This window comes from Mustela nivalis (assembly GCF_964662115.1).
Source record: "Mustela nivalis genome assembly, chromosome: 4".
Lineage (NCBI taxonomy): Eukaryota > Metazoa > Chordata > Mammalia > Carnivora > Mustelidae > Mustela > Mustela nivalis.
In genome coordinates this window covers 60,893,825-60,917,113 of record NC_139023.1, presented here as the reverse complement: position 1 = coordinate 60,917,113, position 23,289 = coordinate 60,893,825, and the positions used below count along the sequence as shown (strand labels likewise).

General features: G+C 40.9%; 1 protein-coding gene and 1 long non-coding RNA gene across 3 annotated transcripts in view; one reads left to right on the top strand and one right to left on the bottom strand.

Moving 5' to 3' along the window:
• The window catches only part of LOC309863569, a 125,914-nt gene that overhangs the window by 5,702 nt on the left and 96,923 nt on the right, over positions 1-23,289 (top strand). The window lies entirely within an intron of this gene.
• CLNK (cytokine dependent hematopoietic cell linker) overlaps positions 12,567-23,289 on the bottom strand; it is a 166,199-nt gene continuing 155,476 nt past the window's right edge. Inside the window, exon 19 of the mRNA XM_082728519.1 lies at positions 12,567-16,318. Within this exon, the coding sequence (XP_082584645.1) occupies positions 16,172-16,318 (147 nt within the window). The 3' untranslated portion in view covers positions 12,567-16,171. The remainder of the gene's footprint in view (positions 16,319-23,289) is intronic.

Here is a 23,289-nt window from a genome sequence, read left to right as displayed (position 1 = left end):
TTTGCATTTATTGGAAATAAAGAACCCTCTCCTATCCCACTGGGAATGTGTTATTTGCAGACAAGTGCTTGCAAATACATCTGAAAATCTTCCTTATCATTCACAAATAAACATGTGAAAATTATAGGTAGCCAGTCATGAAAACTGTATTTCCAGTGCTGCAGAATGTATCTTGCATTGTCATCTATATTTTGAACGAATTTTATTCTCCAACCAAAACGTGATACTTGATTTTTAGAATATAATGAACTACTCTACTTTTAATTCTATAGGATAGATTTCTAGAATTGAAATTGCTGAGTAGAAAGATATATATTTTAACAGAGTTTGCCACATTAGTTTCCTAAGTCCTGAAGTAATTTCAGTGCTCATTGTTTATTGGCAATTGGGTCCCCTCACCCCCTACTAAGACTGACTGTAACATTCTTCTGAACTTTTTGCCACCTCTTGGGTGAGAAACATGTTAACTCATTGTTACTTTAATTGGAATTTCCCTGATAATTGTGAAGTTGAGCTTCTTTTCATTTGTCTGTGAGCATCAGGATTTCCCCTTCTATCAAATGGCTATTTTTAATCTTTTGATTATTTTTCAACTGGACTATTTGTCCTTATATTATCAATTTACGTCATATTATCAATTACGTTATATTATCAATTTACTGGAGTAGCATACATAAGAATCTTTTATCTGACACAGTTGCTTCAAAGATTTTTTCTTCTTTTTTTTTTTAATTTTATTTACTTATTAGACAGAGATCACAAGTAGTCAGAGAGGCAGGCAGAGAGAGGGGAGGAAGCAGGCTCCCTGAGGAGCAGAGAGCCTGATGCGGGCTCTATCCCAGGACCCCGAGATCATGACCCAAGCCGAAGGCAGAGGCTTTAACCCACTGAGCCACCCAGGTGCCCCGCTTCAAAGATTTTTCACAGTCTATTCTTTCCAACTTTGCTTATTGTCTTTTTGTCATATTTTAAATACTTACATAGTCAAATGTTACATTTTCCTTTTTGTTTTGATTGTCCTGTCTTTCTTAAAAAATCCCCAGGACACACGCTGCCACAAATGCCAAGAGCATACCCATATTTTCATACATTTTTTCCTAAATAGTTATTATTATATATTTCTTATCTTTAAACATTTCATTCTTGGGCAAATTACTTTTTTTCTGTAGATAAACAGAAGAATGTGCTTTTTCCTCCCTGTGTGACAAGGTTTTGGATGCAGCAATCTGTATTTAAAGGAACCACCCTTCTCTCACTGACTTGTAATACCCCCTTTACCTCCTTTAGGGTTTCTGCTTGTGAATTTTTAGTATGTTTCAGTTAGGGTGACTTTCTGTTAAAAATCCGGCAATCCTTCTCCACTATGGTTGTTTTTTTTTTTTTTTTTTTTTTAGGGTTTTTTAAGGTATCCTTTGATATTTATTCTCTATGTTAAATAGAAGGTTTGTTTGTTTTCACCTTTTATGATGGTCCTAAGGGCTACGGAATTGGACTGATTTGATCAAGCATCCTCTTGGATGACTAGCTTGACCACCACCGCCCCCCTCCCCGTACGTTCTTGGTAGCTTGCCCCTCCCTTAGGCGCAGAAAGTGACCATGGGGGGGACTTGTTGCTGCAGGGGTCCAGGAACTTGCTGGGGCGGCTGGAGTGGGGGCCGGGGCTGTAGAGTGAAACGCAGCTGGTGTTTTTGTCTCAAATGGGTCCTTTCTACTCTGAAGGGTGCCTGGTAATTCACACAAAAGCCCCACGTTAGCAGCGGGCCTCCAGGGCGGAACTACTAGAAAACAGAGAGCCCACCCTAGTTAAAGCTGCCCTGGCCCCATTTTGTGCCCGCCCCACTGCTCTGTTATCCCTCAGAAAACAGCTTGGCTGCAGTGCCAGGCTGGCTGTGGTACCTCAGACCCCTTGCATTGAATCCCAACTTTGAGCACCTCTCTTCCTGGAGCTCCGCACTTTCAAAATAGGTGACCACTTTCTGTGCCCTTGCTGCCTTTCAGCCTAGGGTAGCAGTGCCACCTGCTTGTGTGAGGGTGGTCTCCTGAATGCTCTCCTTGCTTCTGCCCTCCCCGGTCTTCATCTTCAGGCTGTTCTCAGCTCCGCAGCCTGAGCGATCCTGTTAAACTGAAGTCTTGGATAGTGTCTGAGTCTGGCCAGGGACCTCCTACCCCATTCAGAGTCAAAGCCGGTCTTCCCAAGGGCAGCAAGATTCCACCTGATCAGCTCCTGTTGCCTCTCTGGCCTCTCTCTGGTTACTCTGGCTCTCAACTAGTTAATCCTCTGTTCATTCATTCATTCATCAAATATTCTTTGAGTGTCTACTTCTGTGCCAGGCACTGCTACAGACACTTGGGACCTCAGTAGACAAACGTGTGTGCAAGAGAGGGAGGGACTAGTCTCTTAACTGTTCCATGAACTTGCTGGCCCGTGGGTGCCTCAGTCTAAACACTGCTGTGTCCTTGCCCGGATTGTCCTTGCCCCAGAAATCCACATGTCTTATGTCTTCACCTTCTTCATGTTTCTCTTCAAATGTTGCCTTCTAGCAAAGCCCTCCATGACTGTCCTATTTAGAATTGCCATGTGCCAGGCACTTACTGTCTTTCCTGCCCTATTCATTTCTTTGTGACTCTTAATTTCCTCTAACAGACTTTGAATTTTTTAATGTCTAGACTTTATAATTTCTCTGTTGTCTTTATAATTTGTCTCTGTTGTCTCCCTACAGGGAGAGCTGGAGGAGGGCTTGGTTTTCTCCCTACTGTTAGCAGAGTGCCTAGAACAGTTCCTGGCACAGAATGGAACTCCGGAAATATTTTCTGGATAAAGGAGAGGATGAATGGAAATGAAGAATCTTGAGAAGGTTATTTGCTTTTCTGTGCTTCCTTTCTGTCTTCTAAAAATGAAAGAGTGTGTTGGCCACTAACTGACAGGAGCCTTGAAAAGACTTAATGAAACAGTACATCTAGGTGCACCTGGCTTGTTTAGTCAGTGGAGCATGCTACTCTTGATCTTCTGAGTTCGAGCCCTGTGTTGGATGTAGAGATTACTTAAAAATAAAATCTTAAACAAACAAACAAAAACAAATAAAAAACACAGTACACCGGCGCACCTGAGTGGCTCAGTCAGGTAAGCAGCCGACTCTTGATTTCAGCTCAGATCATGATCTCAGGGTGGTGGGCTTTCCAGCCCGGCATCAGGCTCTGGACTCAGTAGGGGATCTGCTTGGGCTTCTCTCTCCCTCTCCTCTGCCTTCCCCCCAAATAAATAAATAAATCTTAAAAAAAAAAAATCCCAATACATCTAAAATGCTTAAAACAGTACTTGGCACACATTAGAGTTCTTGAATTGTAGTTTATTACAAATTGCTGTTTGTGCTCCCCATCCCTGTTCCACATCACGTATATAATGTGCACACAGGCAGCCCAGGGTTAACACTTTTTATCTCTCATGTGTACCCATGAACAGCACATTGTATTGTTTTATGTGGTTTCAAAATTTACTGTGCAGTGTTATGTATGTGTTTTTCAGACCTAGTTATGCTGAAATACATAATCTATCTCTTTCCTCTTAATGGCCATGTGGTTCTTTGTCCAGGGAACATAATGTCTCACTGATACAGGCACTACTAAAGGGAAGATCTTGGTACAGGTCTTTCTGTGCACATCTCACCCCAAAACAAGGATCAGATTATCAAAGCAGACTCACCCAAATCAGAGATGTGAAAATAGTCAAATTACACAGATGAGGAAAGGAACAGGTTCAGAACCATTGACAGACCCATTTCGAGTCCACTATTGTGACCTCAGATATGCTCTGGTGCCTTTGTAAATGATGAGAGTAGTTCACATCATTTACACGTAAATGAGCCATTTAAGTCATGAATACATCTCTGTTCTATATTTTGCTAGTTACGTAACATTTCCAGGGAGCAATGCTCCATAAATCCATAGGCTACAGATTTATTTACTATAAGCAAACCTGTCCATCCTTCAAAATGTACTCCACAGGTAAAGATTCTCCTACTAGTAAGTACCATTAGTTTCTTTGCCAAGAGGCTTGTCATTTCATGTTTATAAGGAAATTGAATCAGATCACCCATCTTCTGTCTTTTCTAGGGGCTTTTCCCAGATAACAGGGAAGAATGGGTTAAAGATGTCATTTAGTTCTTTCCTTTTCAATATTCAATATTTCACCATTAAGTATCATGTTAGCTGAAGGTTTTTGTAGGTCCCCTTAGTCAGACTGAGTAAATTTTCTTCTGTACCTAGTGCTAGAAGTTTTTTTTATGAATTAATGGTAAATTATTATTTTATTGCTTTCTCTGCATTTGTTGGGATGATCAAGTAGTTTTTCTCATTTCCTTTGTTAACGTGGAAAATTACATTGATTTTCAAATGTTAAACCAACATGTCATTCCTAGGGTAAGTCCTATTTCATCATGACATACTTACCGTTATATATACATTGCTAGATACAGAGACACACATACACATTTTGTCAGTTCCTTTTTTATATTTTTTTAAATTGGTAAATGCACATGACATAAAATTTAGCATCTTAACCAGTTTCAAGTCCACAGGGCAATGGTGTTAACTCTTTGCACATTTTTGTGCAACAGATGTTTAGAACTTTTTCATCTTGTGAGACTGAAACTTTCTACTTACTAAACAACTCCACATTTCCTCCTCCCCCTCAACCCTTGGTAACCGCATTCTACTTTCTGTTTCCATGAGTTTGACTACTTTAGATAACTCAAATAAGTGGAATCTCATGTAGTATTTGTGTTTTTATGACTGGCATGTTTCAGTTTATGTCCCCAAGATTTGCCCATACTGTACAGTATGACAGAATTTTCTTCCTTTTTAAAGCTGAATAATATTCCATTGTATGGATATACCACATTGTCTTTATCCGTTCATCTGTTGATGGACACAAGGATTGCTTCTGCCCCTTGACTGTTGTGAATAATGTTGCAATGAATGTGGGTGTACAAATATCTCTTTGAGATGCTGTTTTCAACCCTTCTGGATACATACCAAGAATTGGAATTGCTGGATCAAATGGTATTTATGTTTTTACTATTTTGGGGGAAACTCCATATTGTTTTTCACAGCAGCTGAACCATTTTATAGTCCTATAGGCAGTGCGCAGCATTCCAATTTCTTCGTATCCACTCTAGGGCTTATTTTTTTTTTTTTTTTGCTGCTGTTTGTTTGATTGGTTTTGTTTTTATGTTTTTGGTAATGAGCCTACTAATGGGTGTAAGGTTTTGATTTGAATCTCCCTAATGATTAGTGATGTTGAGTAGCTTTTCATGTGCATCGTTTGCATATCTTCTCTGGAGAAATGTCTTTTTAAATCCCTTACCCATGTTTTTTTTTTTTTTTTTTAAAGATTTTATTTATTTATTTGACAGAGATCACAAGTAGGCAGAGAGGCAGGCAGAGAGAGAGAGAGGAAGAAGCAGGCTCCCTGCTGAGCAGAGAGCCCAATGTGGGACTCGATCCCAGGACCCTGAGATCATGACCTGAGCCGAAGGCAGCAGCTTAACCCACTGAGCCACCCAGGCACTCCCCTTACCCATTTTTTAATCAGGTCATTTGTTGCTATTTTGAGTTGTTGGGAGTCTACTATATAATCTGGATATTTACTCCTTATAAGATACATATTGCCTGCAAATATTTTCTCCCCTTCCATAGGTTGCCTATCACCAAGTTGTTCTTCCTTTGCTGCACAGAAGTTTTTAAGTTTAATGTGGTCCCCTTTGTCAATTTTTGTTTTCGTTGCCATGCCATATCCAAGAAATCATTGTCAAATGCAGTGTCCTGAAGATTTCACCCTATATTTCTTACAGGAGGTTTACCATTTTAGATCTTATGTTTAGGTCTGTAATTCACTTTGAGTTAATTTTGGTATGTTTGGTATGTTGTCTAAGTTAGTTATCCTTTTGCATATGGATGCATAGTTTTCCGAACAGCATTTGTTGAAGAAGCTGTCTTTTCCCCACTGGGCAGCTTTGGCACCCTTGTCAAAGATCATTTGGTCATAGACTCAAGGCTTCATTTCTGGGCTCTCTATCTGTTCCACTGGTCTATATATCTGTCTTCATGCCTATACTTACACCATCTTAATTACTGTTGCTTTGTAGTGTGTTTTGAAATGATCAAGTGTGGGGCATCCAAATTTATTTTTCTTTTTCAAGATTTCTTTGACTATTTTTCATATAAATTTTAAGATGGTTTTCTTTTATTTTTGCAAAAAAATAACATTAGAATTTTGATAAGGATTACATTGAATCTGTAGGTAGGTTTGAGTAGTATGGGCATTTGAACAATATTAAGTCTTCCAATTCATGAACACAGGATGTCTTTCCATTTATCTATATCTTCATTGATTTCTTTTAGCAATATTTTGTAGTTTTTAATGTACAAATCTTTTAGCTCCCTGGTTAGTTTTTTTCCTAAATATTTTATTCTATTTGATACTCTCGTGATTGGTACTGTTTTTAAATTTCCTTTTCAAGTTTTTTCATTAGTGTATAGAAACACAACTGATGTTTGCACGTTGATTCTGTGAAATCTTTAGAGTTTTCTAGATATTAGATCGTATCATCTGAGAGCAGAGATAATATCCTTCTGCCTGTCTAGTTTGAATGATGCTCTGTGTAGGATTTCCAGTACTATGTTGAACATTAGTGGCCAGAGTGAGCATCCTTGCCTTGTTTCTATCTTAGAGGGAAAGCTTTCACTCTCTTAAAATTGAGTGTGATGTTAGTTGTGGGTTTGTCATTAACTAAGGCAATTTCTTCCAATACCCACAATTTGTTGTGCTTTTTAAGAAATTCTTTTTGCTATGAAAGGCTGTTAAATTTTATCAAGAGCTTTTTCTGTATCTGTTGTGATGATCATGGGGGTTTTGCCTTTGATTTTGTTAATGTATAGTGTATTACATTTACTGATTTCTGTATGTTGAACAGTCCTTGCGTTCCAAGTAGAAATCTCACTTGCTCATGGTGTGTAAGCCTCTTAATGTGCTGTTGAATGAAGTTTGCTTGTATTTTGATTAAGATTTGTTTTGATTAGGATTTTTGCATCAATATTCATCAGGGATATTGGTCTATGGTTTTCTTTTTGTGCCTTTGTCTGGTTTTGATAATAAGAATAATTCTGGCCTCATAGATAAGTTTGGAAATGTGCCCAGCTCTTCAATTCTTTGGAAAAGTTTGAGGAAGATTGGGATTAATTATTCTTTAGAGCTTTGGTAGAATTCTCCAGTGAAGACATCTGGTTCTGGGCTTTTCTTTGTTGAGAGGTTTTTGATCACTGCTTTAATTCCTTACTAGCTATAGTTCTGTTCAGATTTTGTATTTCTTCATAGTTTAGTCTTGCTAGGTTTTATGTTTCTAGGAATTTGTCCATTTTTCTAGGTTGTTCAGTTTGTTGCTATATAACTGTTCATTGTGGTCTCCTATAATCCTTTTTATTTCTGTGGCGTCCATTGTAATGTCCCCTCTTTCACTTCTAATTTTAGCCATTTGGAACTTCTCTTTTTTGTAGTTTATTTGTTAAGAGTTTGTCAACCTCTTTCACTGATGTTTTTTCCCTTTTGTTTTTCTATTCTTTGTTTCTCTTCTATAATTTTTATTGTTTTCATTCTTTTAACTTTTGGGGCTATTTTTAAGAAAGACCTTAATGTTTAAGAGCAGTTTTAAGTTTAAAATAAAATGGAGAGGAAGGTACAAGATTTACCCCATGTGCAGAGCCTTCCTTGTTCTCAGCACCACTAGTAGGAAGGGACATTTGCTACCATCAATGAGCTTGCATTGACACAACATAGTCACCTGAAGTCCATAGTTTACCTGAAGGTTCACTCTTGGTGTTATACCTTCTGTGGGCTTGGAAAAATCTATAATGACATTTACCCATTATTGTAATAGCATATGGAATATTCTCACTGCCGTAATAATTATCTGTCCTCTGCCTATTCAAATTTCTCTTCTCCCTACTCCTTCACCACAGCTTTTTTTTTTTTTTTTTGTTACTATAGTGTGCCTTTTCCAGAATGTTATATAGTTGAAATCATATAGTAGGTCGCTTTTGAAGATTGGCTTCCTTCTCTTTGTGATATACCTTTGAGGCTCATCCATGTCTTTCCATTGCATGGTCGCTCATTTCTTTTTAACACTGAATAATATTCCATTGTCTCACGTGCCACCATTCGTTTATTAGTTTAGCTATTGACGGGCATCTTGGTGGCTTCCAAGCTTTTGTAGTTAGGAATAAAGATTTTAGAAACATCCATGTGCAGGTTTATGTGCAGGTGTAAATTTTTTTCACCTCTGTAGCGTAAACACCAAGAAGTGTGACTGCTGATTCATCTGGTAAGATTATACATCTGCAAAACCATCTTCCAAATTGGCTGTATTGTTTTGCATTCCCACCAGCAACATTTGAGGAGTTCCTATTGTTCCATATTCTCGCCAACACTGAGCATTACCCTGTTCCAGATTTTGGCCATTCTCATAGGTTTGTAGTCGTATCTTGTTTTAATTTGCATTTCTCTGATGATATTTAACATGAGGCATCTTTTCATGTTTGGTTGTTGTCTGTATATCAAATATTATTTGGGGAGGTATCTGTGAAAAGATCCATTTTTTAGTTGGGTTTTTTACTTTCTTACTGCTGAGTTTTAAGAGTTCTTTGTATATTTTGGATGACAGTTCTTTATCACATGTATCTTTTGCAAATATTTTCTCCCAGTCTGTGGCTTATTTCCTAGTTCTCTTGATTGTATCTTCTTCTGCTAACTTTTGGTTTCATTTGTTCTCTTTCCAGTTCTTTGAGGTATAAAGTTAGATTGCTGATTTGAGATCTTTCTCTTTTTTTAATGCAGTTATTTATTACTGTAAACTTTCCTCTTAGTACCTCTTCTGCTTCCTCCCATTAGATTTTGTATGTCTTTTTTTTTTTTTTTGCTTTCATTTGTATCCAGATTTTTCTCAATTTTCTAAATTTCTCCTGTTGCTAAAAACTTACATCAGTAAGATTTACAACTTGCACATAAATTTGTTACAATTAATGAGGCAGTTAGCTACATTATTACTAACTGAAGTCTGCACTCCATTTTGAATTTCTTTAGTTTTTATCTATTGTAATTTTTCTGTCCCTGGATCCCATGTAGGATTCCTTACTGCATTTATTTGACATGCCCCCTTAGGCTCCTCAAGATGGAACAGTTTCTCAGACTTTCCTTGTTTTTGATGACCTTGGCAGTTTGGGATACTGGACAGGTATTTTGTGGAATGTTCCTCACTTTGGTTTTGTCTAATATTTTTCTCATGATGAGATTGTGGTTATAGGATTTTGAGAGGAAGACCACTGATGTAAAGGGCCATTCTCATCACATCATGTCAAGGACAACTACAATGGGCGGTAGTTATCACTGATAATGTGAAGCTTGATCATCTGTCTCCACTGTAAGGTTAGTCATTTTTCTCTTCTTTCCATATAGTAGTCTTTGGGAGAAATTCGCTGTGCATAACCTACACATAGGGAGTGAGGAGTTATGGTCTTCCTCCCTGATGGTATCTACATAAATTATTTGGAATTCTGTATGTGAGTCATTTCCATTATCTGCCACGTACTATATCATTGTGGACTCGTGAAGATTTATTGTATACTGTTGGTTATAATTCAATACCATTTTATTTATTTTGTTAGCTTCTGTGTCCTCTCACTTACCTCCCTCATGTGCAGTGGCTTTTGAGTACTTCCTTTCTTTCTGTCATGACCAGATGCTCCAGAATCATCCTGTATATTCCCTGTCCCAGCCCCAGAATCAGCCATTTCTCCAGGGACCTCCCTCCCCCACTTCTTTTCTTTGATATTGTTATTAGAAATCAAGTTCTGGCCTTTGAATGTGTGAATTACCACTGTCATTGCTTCTAGTTCCTTGGGGACAATTGTTGACAGAGAACAGCGTCATGCCTTCTAGGCCCTCTAAATGAACAGAGCTCAGAGACGTATGTGTTATACTAGGGCTTATCCACATATCTGTAATTATTTCTATGTTTATCCATATGTATCTATGTTAAACAAAATATGAATTCATACTGATGCTCGACTATAATGCAGTGTCACATGGCTCATTCTGACCTTATCCCCCTGCTTTTCTGGCATCCTCCATTCTAGCAGAGAGAAGATTGGCATATACTGATGTGTTCAATCCCACTGTATACACATACGTGTACCAGTATGAGAAATGCCTTTACCAACTGGAGTACAATGCTGTGTGTCATCCTTTTGTCTTTGGTCTTATAGTCTCCACTCTGTTCCAAAGTTATTTAGGTCAACATCTTTTCTCCCCACTGATCTGCCAATATTTTGTTAAAGATTTTCTATGTTTGTGAAGCAAATTAATCTAATTAATTTCTTTATATTGTCTGTGTCAGGCTGATTGGCTTATCTATTTATTTCTTTATGGCTAGGTTTGTGCCAACCTTATGAAAAGGGCTGGTAAGGGTGCTTCCCACTGAGCTAGGTGCTTCAGTGGGTTAAGTGTCTGACTTTGGCTTGGATCATGGTCTCAGGGTCCTGAAACTCCCTATTCAGCAAGGAGCCTGTTTCTCCCTTTCCCTCTGCCTGCCACTCCCCTGCTTGTGCTCTGTCTTGCTCTAGCTCACTCACTCTCACTCTATCTCAAATGAATAAATAAAAAAAAAAAAGGCTGAGAAGTATTACTGAGGCTTTCCAGATTTTTGTAAGGGGAACCAGCTTGAAACTGATTAAGCGAGCAAAAAGTGAGTGAAATAAGTCAAGCTTGTTTCTTGTTGAATTTCCTCCTAGCAGGCTTACATTTTAGCTTTTTCTATTTTGTTAACTCAGTTACTATTTGTCCTTTTAATTTCTCTAACCCCGAATTTTGTGGATGTCTCTCTTCTGCTATTTTCTTCCATTCCTTTTATCACATATTCTTGACTTTTCAATTCCTCTGTTGTCATTATAGTGGAGTTTCCAGAGAGATCAAGGATAAGTTCATATTTAGCCATATTTTAATTGAAATTCTTATTGAACGGGTCATGTGTTTTGTATTTTACTATTTTTAAATTACTTTCCATGTAGCCGTACTGATTCACATTCCAGCTGGTAGTTGAGAATTTTTACTTCTTTATGTCCTCACCAGCTTTGGATATTATCTGAAATCTTTAATTTTGACCAATCTGTTGGGTGGGAAGTGCTATGTAATTGTTATTTTAATTAATGTTTCCCTGGCTACTATTGTGGAAGTTGCTGTCAGATGACCATGAAGCCCAGGCTTGCTGGAAGGAGGCTCCTGGGTAACTGCCTTTGGCTTCAGCAAGCCCGTCAGGGAACACAGAAGAATGATCTAGCTTTCATTTAGCCATTTCGCTTCCATCCATGTGCAGAGGAGAAGCTCACCATGGCATTCTCATGGGGGCTGTCCACTCTTTAAGCTTCTGGTCTCTCTTTAAACATTCTTCTCAGATCTTCCTCATGTGGGTCCATCATCCAGGTGTGGGGATGGGGACCAGAGGAGCCATATTTCCGTCTCCTCCTCTGCTCCATTAAGCTCTACGGCGTTTGTCCTTGAAGATAACTCCATTCCGTGACAGTGTCTCTTGACATCTGTGTCAATTCCATCATTGTCCAGTTATGAGAGCAGGGATGGACACCTTACAGGGCTAAGAGGTTACTTTTTGTGTATGGATTCCTTGTTTATATCCTTTGCTCTTAGTTCTGTGGAGTTGCTTAAATACCTTTGGACTTCGTCTTTTACAATAATTTTAAGCTTTGGTATAATGAATCTTCCAGTCTTTCCTTTTATAATTCATGTTGCCATGTGGTTTAGGAACTCTTTTCCTATCCCCAAATCATAGAGATTATCAGAAGAAAATACAGGGCTCAACTTAAAGCTTTCTTTTCACTTTTAGCTCTTGGATCTATGGAAAATTTATTTTTGTGTATGATTTGATGTAGGGACATAACTGTATGTATTTTGCATATGGTGAGCCCGTTTCCCCAGAACCACTTGACTAATCATCAGTCCTTTCTCCACAGATGCCACTTCTTTTGTTCCCACACCCATTCACTAGGTAGTCATTGCTTGACTGGTGACAAGAATGACCAAGAATAGAGCCCTAAAGATAAGGGCCCTCAGAAATAAACTGACAAAAGATTTGTACCTCTAACGCTTGGGTTCTAGGGCTGTCCTTCAACTCTTTGCTTGAACATTTCCCCTAGGCAGGTCTCCCTCACTACATCCTCCCCACACATCCATTTCTGCCTATCAACTCAATGGTGGCACAAGAGAGAGAATGAGCAAATCTATTATTCTGTGTTACGTGATTTTTATTGCATGTGTATCTTCCCTGCCAGACTCTTAACCCTCAATCACAGGGATTATGTCTTTTCATCTTTATTCCCCAAATCTAGCATGGGCTAATGCTCAGATGTCAAAAATTGTTCCTCAAATTTTGTGATGAGTTTATCCTAACTATGACTTCAGAAAGACTTTAAGGCTAATAGGGTATGAAATGAACAAAATTCAACTATACTTTGAATTCCTTTCTTTAATAGTTACAGAGATATTATGACATTCAATTACATATTTGATTTCATTTATCTTAATATAGCTATCAATCATGAATATTCAAAAGAAAGTGAATGTTAGCTAGAACAAATATTAGTATACAAAAATGGGTACACAAATAAAATGCTAGTCATCTATGATACAGACCATCTTATAAAAAACGTGTTTATGTGTACCTACACATGGCAATGAGCTGAGTTTGATAATGGGGTAAAATTTGGTTACTCTCTGGTCATTAGCATTGAAAATTTAACTGCTTTCAGCTACAGTGTAGTTACTCAAACACACACCCACACACCCACATCCTCTCCCACACACATATACCCAAGTGGGTAAATTTTTCATTAAGTAAATTTGGAAAAATTTTAAATTTTCTGGTATGGAACTTTTAGAAAACATCTCAAAAAAGCTTCCTCAAAATATCAAGTGTTGGCCTCACTGATAAGCCCTCAGTGGTAAGTGTTCAACTGGAAATACAGTAAAATAGATTATTTTATTTACTGGGTACTTTTTCATTGTCTGTTTCTCCCACTTAATTCACCACTACAATTCGAACATCCTCAAGAATGTCTAGCAACAAATGTATATGTGTACACAAACAAGTGCTTAGAGCAAGGTATTATTAAATTTGAGGAAGATACAAATTGATCCAGAATGATAGTTATTTAGCCAACAAGAAATGCCTTAAATGCATAGAAGCTATAATCAGATAAAGTCAGATTTCCTACTCTGATGGCTAGGAATCAAGTGACACTTTTCCACTGAAAATGAAATACGAGTTGAAGAGGGATTAAACTGCTTTGGAATTTGGGCAAGCCAAGCCCATATCATTGAACTTTTTCAATTACAGATCCAATAAGCAGCTAGACACTGAATAGAATTGCGTCTGAATACCTTGGTTCAGCCATAACTATGTCACCATAAGATTTGGACCAAGGAGACGCAGAGTCCTCAGTCATGCAGTGTGTCCAGAAGACCTGCCCTGCCTTCTTTACAGAACTGTTGTGAGAATCAAGTGCGATTAAAATAGGTATATTCTTATCTTCAGTAATATTTATAAGCAATATGTCCTTATTACAATCAACACTGTAAAGGAGAGTCATTGTAGCAGGCATGGTAGGGGAGCCACTTGGCTCTCTCTTGAAAGAGGAACTTGTTAATGAGTGGGCTATCTGAAAGCCTTCCTCTGTAGAAGCTTCTGGATCTCCCACAGCATCGGAAGGTTGTGTTTTCCCTGAGCAGTCTCTGGGAATGACTTACATGGTGCTGTGTGTCCTAAGACCTAGCCATTTCTGCCTCACATGGGACTGTATCCTCTATGAGCAATCCTTGCTCTGAATGGTACCAGCGGCCTGACCAGGACTCTCTCAGAGCTCTATCTCAGCTGGCTGGTTTCCTTACTCCCACCTCCCTCCTTCTCTCTCTCCTTTCATAGGGGTCAGACCACATCCACAGTCCAAAAGCTCTCCCTGCCTAGTCCTATTCCTTCCCCTCACCCCTTATCTCTCTCAGGCATCACCTCTAACAAATGTTTGCATTTCTAACTCTTGTCTTGGCATCTGAGTTCCAGAAGACCCAACTAACATGATCCCTCAAACCCTAATCATCTCAAAAACAATCCTGTCAATATTTTGAATTTTATCTTTCTTTCCAGAGATTTTCATTATGGATAAGCATGGTGGGCTTTTTATTTTAAGATGGTTGATTTCTACCTCCTCTTCCTCTTCCCATCATATCAGGCATTTATGAATGAAGCATTTTGAAGAACATAAGCCTCATAAAATGCTAGCCACCAGCAGATGCTCACCCTTTTTGACAGCCATGATGCTTGAGGAGACTCAGACACTTCTTGAGCACACAGTGTTGAATGGTGCAAACCAGTGAATCAGAGTTCGTGGGCATCTTCCGAAAGCTTTGTAGAGGGAGGCTCAGATTCTTCCTGCATCCCAGCTGGGACCTCCACATGCTGGCCTGAGTTTGCCGAAGTCTAGCTGAGAGTGACCAGAAGCCACAATTCCTGCAGCTCTGAACAGTACGCTCCTTAGAAGCCACAGTTCAGGTCTGCTCAGCTCCTGGTTTCTATGTGATCCCGTGCAGGTGCCCTGGAAGGGAGACTCAGTGGGGCATCAGGAACTCGAACCGTCAAAGAGCTCCTTCATCAAATGCTCCTGACCTGACTTAGAGACATAACTTCCCACTGACCTTGGGAAAGCTGAACCCATGCAGCTGTCGGGTTGGTTGGTAGGTAGACTTGCAGAACTCCTCTGAGAGCATTCCTCGGTTGCTGTTTTAGAGGAGAGAATCCCGAGCATGGTTCCCATTGTTATCTCTTTCCTTCTAATTCGGTTTTGATTTTACTTCTGCCTTAATGCTACTCTTGCATAAATATCTCATACATTTCATGTATAGGCTTTTGTAACATTTGAAGTCATTATGTAGATTGATTTCAACCAGAACTCTCTTTCTCTCTCTCTCTCTCTTTTTTAAATTTACTCCACTAAAGAGTTTATTTATTTATATATTTCAGTGCAGGCAAATCTGTATTTCCAAATGGTGTCTTTCTAGCTTTTCAACTTGATGATAAAATTCCATGGGGAATGTACTTGGGAAGGCGTGCTAGGATGGAGCCAGGCAAAATGGGTAAAGATGTGTGCTCCCTTTTTACACTAAATGGGACCAGTAACCTTTCTCAGCCTCTTACTCCTTATTTGTATTATAAAATAGGAATAATGTAAGACCCTTTTAGCTTTAGGAGGGAACAGTATCAGGAGGCATGCAATATTCCTTCAAAATAGCACTAATCTGAGGATACTTCTCTTCTTTTGAAGGGAAGTCCATAATTGGAATTTAAAAAAAAAAAAAAACAACAACACTTTCTCTCAGACTTAGGCTTACTCCCTTACTGCAAATCTGCTAATTCCATTTGTCTTAAAGCCACTCAAAACAGAGTCCTGGAGGCTGGGCCAATAGCCCTCTATCCCCGGAGTGAAAGCATTTCTGATTTCTGTCTTACAGGTGACATTTGCAAACACTTTACTTTTCTGTTACATTCCTTCCCTAAAATTGAGGTTTCAGGATTACAAATAAAATAGAGCTTCCATTCACCATCATCTTCAGCATAAGGAATCTCAAAAACATTGTACCTTCACAGGTCCTACCACTTCTGAAACAAAGGCAGGACCAGGTCCTATAAAGAGAATAGGTATGGGAGTCTCACCCAGATTTGTCCCATGCTAGCTGCAAACATCTAAGCAAAGCTTCTCATTGCCTTTATTTCTCATCTGGAAGGATGGTGACCCATGGTGACCATGTTTATAGTTTTCTCTTTAGGAGATATTTTTTAAAAGCCCATTTTTATTTTTTCTTCTTACCAATATTTCTTCTGTGGTTTGAACTTTCAAAACTGAGATCAATATCCCAATTTCCATTATAGAATGTTTTCCTTTTCTCCGAAGTCAAAAAAGGGATCCCTCCAAGCCACAGAAAAATCGTCTTTTGAAATCAATGAAAAGTGGGTAGAGGTATTGGATCTGGTGGGATTGGAGCCCCAGAGAAAACAAAATCGGACTACCAAGGTGAGAAACACCTGCTGAGGGGGAGGGGCTGAGTCAGGTAGCATTGCTCCCTGTGGATTCCAGTTTTGTCTTTCCCGTCAATTAGTACGATGGGAAAATACTTGTAGTGTTCAATGATGTCTTCCACTGAATTAAACTTCTGAAACACAGAAAAGAAAGTTAATGAAAATTTGAATATTTTTTATGTTGGTGGGTTAAAGCACAGAATAAGATGCTTCATTTTCCTTAGGGAAGACGTTAACTCAATATTTTTTTTTTTTTAAACTGTGAAGCTGTGTCAGGAAGTGTCAAAAAAATAAAATAAAAGAAAAGAAACTGAAAAGACAGCTCCTGAAAGATGAGTGGTAAAAATGTTATCATGGGAGAGTAAGATGGTTGGGGAGACCAAAAGTGAGCAAGTCAGGGCTTGACCTGCACTGAGTGGATTGGTGGGAAGGCCTGCAGTGAGCTCCCCTTCCAGAAACCCCTGTGTTCCAGTGAGTCCTGGGGTAATCAGAAGGAATAGAGCCAGCCACAAGGTTCTGGCAGTTCTTAGCCAATGACCTTTCCTTCCCTGGGCTTCTTGTGAAATAATGAGGTGACAGCAGATCTTTACTTTTATGTTCCTGGAAATGCACAGATGAAGGGTTGTGGTGATTGAATGGACAGTAGTGAGATTATTTCAAGTTTAGGGAATCAGCACGTGCTTTGCTGAAGACACAGAACTGAGATGGGCTATACCTTCTGGGTGTCTAGATAAAGGGACAAGAGGGCTTAAGGATTCTAAAAGCAGAGGAAGAAGCATGAACAAAGGCAGGTGTTGAAGATGTGAGGACCCAGAGGGTGGTTCTGATGAGCTGAGTTTGGGTGTGCCCTCGAAGGAAATCCTGGAGGGTGAGTAGGAAGAGCTCACTCAGCCTGCCTTGCACACCTTAAGACAATGTTGAGCTAAGGAGGCTTGGCTGTAACCCTAGGAGGCGAGCAGGGCAGGGGGAATGGCGTTCATGGAAGAGCTAAGGAAACTGCAGCTCAGGGATGTGGGCTGACCTGCTTCGAGGTCACAAAGGCAGGGGCCCAGGACCAGGAATGCAGCCTGGTTTTTCTGGACAAAAGTTGTCTGCTTTTCCCTTATACAGCTTGCCTACAGCTTGTGATCCTGGGTTCCAACAGGCTGGGATAGAGAAGGCACAGCTTGAAGGGAGGGAGCCCTGGTGGGGAAGCCTTGCATGTGAACCCTCCCTCTGCCCCGTGTGCCCAGCACAGCAATGTTTGCAGGCCTTCAGGATATTCAAAAGGGAATGGCATCGTCATGGTGCCTGTCCTCATGGAGATTGCATTCTGGTGGGAGCAGTCGGAAAATAGGTTCCTATACAAGGAGGTAATTTTACTTAGGAATAATGTGCTCTGAAAATAATTAACTCAGAACTCAAGAACATCACTAGGCCCCCCACGAACCATCCCTCAGGGCTGCCTGTGGCTACTGGGAGGGAACTCCTTTTCCTTGGGGGAGCACTGCATTGAAAAGCTAAAGGTCTGTAACCACCGTGGTGGTCCCCTCCTTCCTGCCACTTGTGGCTGATGTGAAGAATAAGGGGAAGACTTGGGTAAAGAGGCAGGGAACGGCGAATCTCCTGACATGGCCCAAGATCCACTCCATCCCTGCCCATCCTGAGGACTGAGTCCACAAGCTTCCCCATTGTTCCTACCACAGCTCATCTGTCTTAGGTTCTGTCTTTTCAACTACAACAGCCCTGCTTGACTCTGTGACTTGCTCCTGTGCACCTGTTACTGGATCTGGTTTCAAGGAGATAACCCATCGGTCCACCCCTGAGACGTACACAATAAATACTAATTCCTACCTGATGCTAAAGTAAGGTGGTTTCCTGGTTGTGCCACAGAGAATAAGGATAGTGTTAGAGAACTTGGATGTGAAGGGCCTTTGGGGACCAAATGCCTGAGTTCCTAACTAGGCTCTCCCACTCACTAGCTGTGTGACCTCGAGCAAGTTTCTCACACTCTCTGTTTCAGTTTCTCTATCGATGAAAAGCAATGGTAAGTAACATCAGGACCCACCTCCAAGGGCCCTTGTGAGGATTAGTTGAATTGACAGTTGACACATAGTCAGCATTTAGAGGACAGCGTGGTATACAGTGAGTGCTTAATACATGTCTCATTATCGTGACCTCATCCCTTTTGGGTTTGCCAAGAATATGCACAAAGAGCAATGAGGTCACTGGAGAAGTTTATAGATGATTATTGTATACCTCCAGGAAGGCTTTTTTTTTTTTTTTTTTTTTTGTATTTCACTTCCAGTTATAAACTAAGAACAGTGTTTTCTTTCTCTTTTTTCAAGTTTGACAAAACTGAAAGTGAGTAATGAAAAGAAGCTTCTCATGTGGAACTCTTCTGCAAAACTGGTTAATCCACATGATAAAGAGGAAAGCCTCTTCCCTGATCTTCATCTTCAGAGGGAAAACGCCTGTTTCCTCTTCTCATTCCTGCTATCTTCAGGATGGTCTTGAAATAATAAGTGTGATATTAATTGTTTTAATAATCTACTGCATGGATGCCATTTTACATGAAATTATAATTTTAATAAGTTGTAGGAAGCAAGCGAGGCAGGAGTGATAAATCATTACTGTCATTTCTTATTATGCCCTTATAGTGATTGGCCCACAACTGATATATTATTTCCCTAAAGAGACTTCTTAAAAATATTATAATGAAGCTCTTATTTTCATATGAAATGGTTTTTCCAGGAGAGGAGCAAATGTCACCCTAATATTAAATCTTAAAATGTCTTTAAACCTTTTGTGTTTGCTTTATATCCCAATAGAAGGCAATGATTCAATGCCAGAAGAGTAAAGAAATCTGTCTGCGAGCACACGTAGGAGTGAAAGAAGAAAAGAGAGAGGCAGGGAAATGAGAAGTTGTGATCTTGTGAGTTCATTGTTGGTCTCTACTTATTAGTCTTTAAAGTTTGATTCACCAAGTAAACATCAAGCATAATTTTTCAGTCACTTATCATAACCATTTGCAGGGCAAGGAAAGGTCTGATGATGGAAGTGGCTCACTTCTATGAGCTTTCACAGAAACCTTGACCCACATGGTTTCTGAAGTCAGATGCAGGTTAGCGGTTGGCAGCAGGTGAAGCTCTGTGGGTTACTAATGGCAGGTGCTTCTCTTGCTGGGGCTGGTGTTTTAGTAGTGGCTAAATATTTCCAGTCTCACCCCTGCTTAGGCGTGTGCATCGATGGGCACAGATGAGCATGGTAGCCCCTGGGCAGTAAGGACTCTGTGTCCCCAAAATGGAGCATGAAGTCTAGCATAGTGTAGGCATAAAATGAATGGTGGGGCAATAACTGAGCAAATGGGTAGACTGGGCTGAAAGGTGGTCGGTCCCCCAGAGAGACATCATGCCCCAATCCCAGGAATCTGTATTGCCTTATATGTCAAGAGTGGATAGTATTTCTCATGACAAAAGATGGAATCAGTTAAAGCAATTGCACTACTGGGTATTTACCCTAAAGATACAAATGTAGTGATCAGAAAGGGCACATGCACCCCAATGATTATGGCAGCAATGTCCACAATAGCCAAACTATGGAAGGAACCCAGATGTCTATCAACAGATGAATGGATAAAGAAGATGTGGTATATATATGTATATGTGTGTGTGCATGTATGCGTGTGTATGTATATACACACATATACATACATACGTACATATATACAGTGGAATACTGTGCAGTGATCAAAAATGAAATCTTGCCCTTTGCAATGATGTGGGTGGAATTAGAGGGTACTATGGTGAGCGAAATAAGTCAATCAGAGAAAGACAATTATCATATGATCTCTCCGATATGAGGAATTTGAGAGGCAGGGTGGGGGGTTGTGGGGTGTAGGGAAGGAAAAAATGAAACAAGATGTGATCGGAAGGGAGACAAACCATAAGAGACTCAATCTCAGGAAACAAACTGAGGGTTGCTGGGAGGGATATGGAGAGGGTGGTTGGGTTATGGACATTGGGGAGGGTATGTGCTATGGTGAAAGCTGTGAAATGTGTAAGCCTGATGCTTCACAGACCTGTACCCCTGGGGCAAATAATATATTCTATGTTAATTTTTAAAAAAAGATGGGGTCAGTTGAGGATCTTCATAGGAGGAGGGAATTCTGGGTTATCCCTAAAAGCAGTCATGCATACCCGTACCAGATTGAAGCACAGGGAGGAGATTCATCCAGAGAAGAGGAAGAGATTAGAGCAGATGCAGAGATTAGGGCGATAGGACCCATGGGACAAGGAGCTGAGGCTTGCCCACAGCCACCAGCAGCTGAAAGGGGCAGAAGCCCTGCTGATACTTCGATTTCAGATGTCTGGCTGCCAAAACCACAAGAGAAGGCATTTCTGATGTTTGAAGTCACCAACTTGGTGGTGCTCTGTTAGAGGACCCAGGGCATGAAGACACGGGGGTCTTTCCTAAATCTAAATTCAGACATGAGGTTCTAGCCACGTGGCTGACAGGATGACACAAACACCTACCAATGCAGCAAAATGGACCTCCCCAGGCCTATTCTTGGGAGATGTGGGTGGGTTTGCTCCCCTCCTGTGCTTGAGAAGATGTTGGCATGCTCGCTTTCTGGAGCCTTGTCCAGGCATCCCCTGCCACCCCCACATCCTGGGGAGGGCTGTGCCTCACTAGTTCCCCGGGGGCACAGACCCAAGGCAGAGGCACTTGGGAATCATTTCTGACGGAAACCCCTACTCACTAAGCACCTGCCTCTGTGTGTCTGAGTGTCTATGTGACTGTGTTTATGTCACCTCATCTAAGATGTAATAACTCCCTTGAGAGGGGTGTCACTGTGTTGGATGTGTGGTTAAATTCTCAAGTTTGCAAGGCAGCCCAAAAGTCACACAAAACCAAAATTATCTTTGACAACCCTGTATCTCATCACCTTGCTCCTGCAGAGTCAAACGAAGATACTATTTCTTTATGCAAGCCCCAGAGGAAGTAGCTGGGGTTGGCTTGCACTCAGCAGAGCCTTCCTGTATCACATTCTCTCTCCTTTTTGTAAAACTGGGAGCATCTTCCCCAGCAGAGTGGGGGCTCCCGTGGCTGGTGAGGGGCAGGAGGGAGCTGAGAGCAAGCTAGACTGGCCCAGTCTGGCACCAGCGTCCGGCTCACGAGGCAGGAAAAGTGTACAGTTGGGAAGTGTCCTTTCTCATCTGGTGTCTGGTGCACAGTAAGCTTCACGAAAGTGTTAACTCTCCTTCACCCCGCATTCTGGACGGTTTCCGGGCAGGCTACTGGTTTTTGGCATTTGGTCACGATGTTACCCGAGACCATAGGAGTATTTTAGCAGAATGAAAAATGAAGCCCAGCCTTGCCCTGTACCTGCTGTGACTGGGGGGCCCGTTACTTAACATTTGTGTCTCACTGTCACTGTTAAGTGGAAATATGGGTGGCACCATCGTCGCAGGTTGTCCAGGAAGGAATACATTGCTGAAGTTAATTAGTAATTGTTCACGGCATAGGATAGGCCTTGTGCATGGCAAACATGCAGGTGTTAAATAAATGTAGGAAAAAGGAGGCTGGCTTGGGGGGGTAACGAATGGGAGGAGAAGACTCCGGAATAACCCAAAAAGGGTTTTCTTAAAATAGGCATTTGAACCCTTGAGGGGTCCTTGGTGCCGATAATTAGAGCAGCTCACCTGGAAGCTGACTGTCTAATCTGGGCTGTCACAGTTGGCAAGCGCTTCCCTGCTGAGGCGGGAACTGGCTTACGATCTGATTCAACGCTATTCAGATGTCATCCGGAGTAAGATCGCCGTCTCCTCTGTTAGGAGCAGACCAAAGTGTGGCATGTGGGGGGAAAGCTGTTGTGACCTCTTTAGGTCCTCACTGTTGTGTCCTCACTGGTAAATGGGTCTCAGTAATGCACCCTTCTCTGAGGTTTTTTGAGGTCCAGGTAAGAGAGCAAGTGACACAGCATCTCGCAGAGGCCCTGCGGGTCAGGGCGCATGATTTCCACTTGCTCTGTGTCCCGATCATTTAAAAGTCACAATACAACTTTTTTTTTTTTTTTTTTTTTAAAGAACATGGGAAATTCTAGGAGGTAGAAGAAGCTAGAAAGGTTGGAGGGAGACTGAACTGGAATGTCCACTAACCATATGCATCTGGTTCCGGGGAACTGTACCCCAGTTATTACATTTGGGAATAAGAATGAAAGCATAATAACTCACATCTACCATGGGCTTGCTAAGTGTCAGGCTGGCTCAGAATGGGGTACATTCATTAAGTCACTAATCCTCATCACGAAAGGGAACATTGGCTATTCTCTTCATCTTTGCTGTCTTCTCTCAGTGTGGCTGCACTTAGCAGATTTATGTATTAATCTCTCTCCACTCTCACTCTCAATTATGACCAGACTTTCCCAGGCTCTTGAAAAGGCCGGTGTGGACCACACCTCTCCAGCTACGTGCGATACTCCGAAAGGGCTCTGGGTCGGATACTGGGTTTAAGCTGCGGTCTTCATGCAGTCCCTAATGGGATCCTCACATACGCACGTTCCTGATGCGCTCTGGCAGCCCTGGCCGTGTCCTTCACTTTGATCTCTACTGAGGAACAATGGATAGTTGTGTGAAAGTTCTGGATCTATGCTGGATTTGTTTTCTCAGTCCTCCATGACAAAGGGCCGCAGAAGGGGCAGGGTGGGGGCACCTGAACAACAGTCCAGGAGTCTAGAAGTCCAAGATCAAGGTGTTGGCAGGGTTGGTTCTACCTGAGGCCTCTCTTCTTGCTGTGTAGGCACCGTCCTCTTGCTGTGACCTTATGTCTGTGCATGTCTGTGTCCTAATCTCCTTACAGAGACACCAGACATACTGTTCTAGGGCCCACATACGTGACCTCATTTTACCTTCATCCCCTCTTTAAAGACTTTAGCTCCAAATACAGTTCTATTTGGAGGTCCTAGGGGTTAAGGCTTCAACACAGGGATCTGGGAGGAGTCGGGGGTGGGGCTCACAAGTCAGTACATAATATAGACCAACGGATAACACTGAGGTCTGGAGACGCTAAATGAAAATTCCTGAATTAGAGAAGTCTGGACAAGAAAAGAACATTGCATTTCACT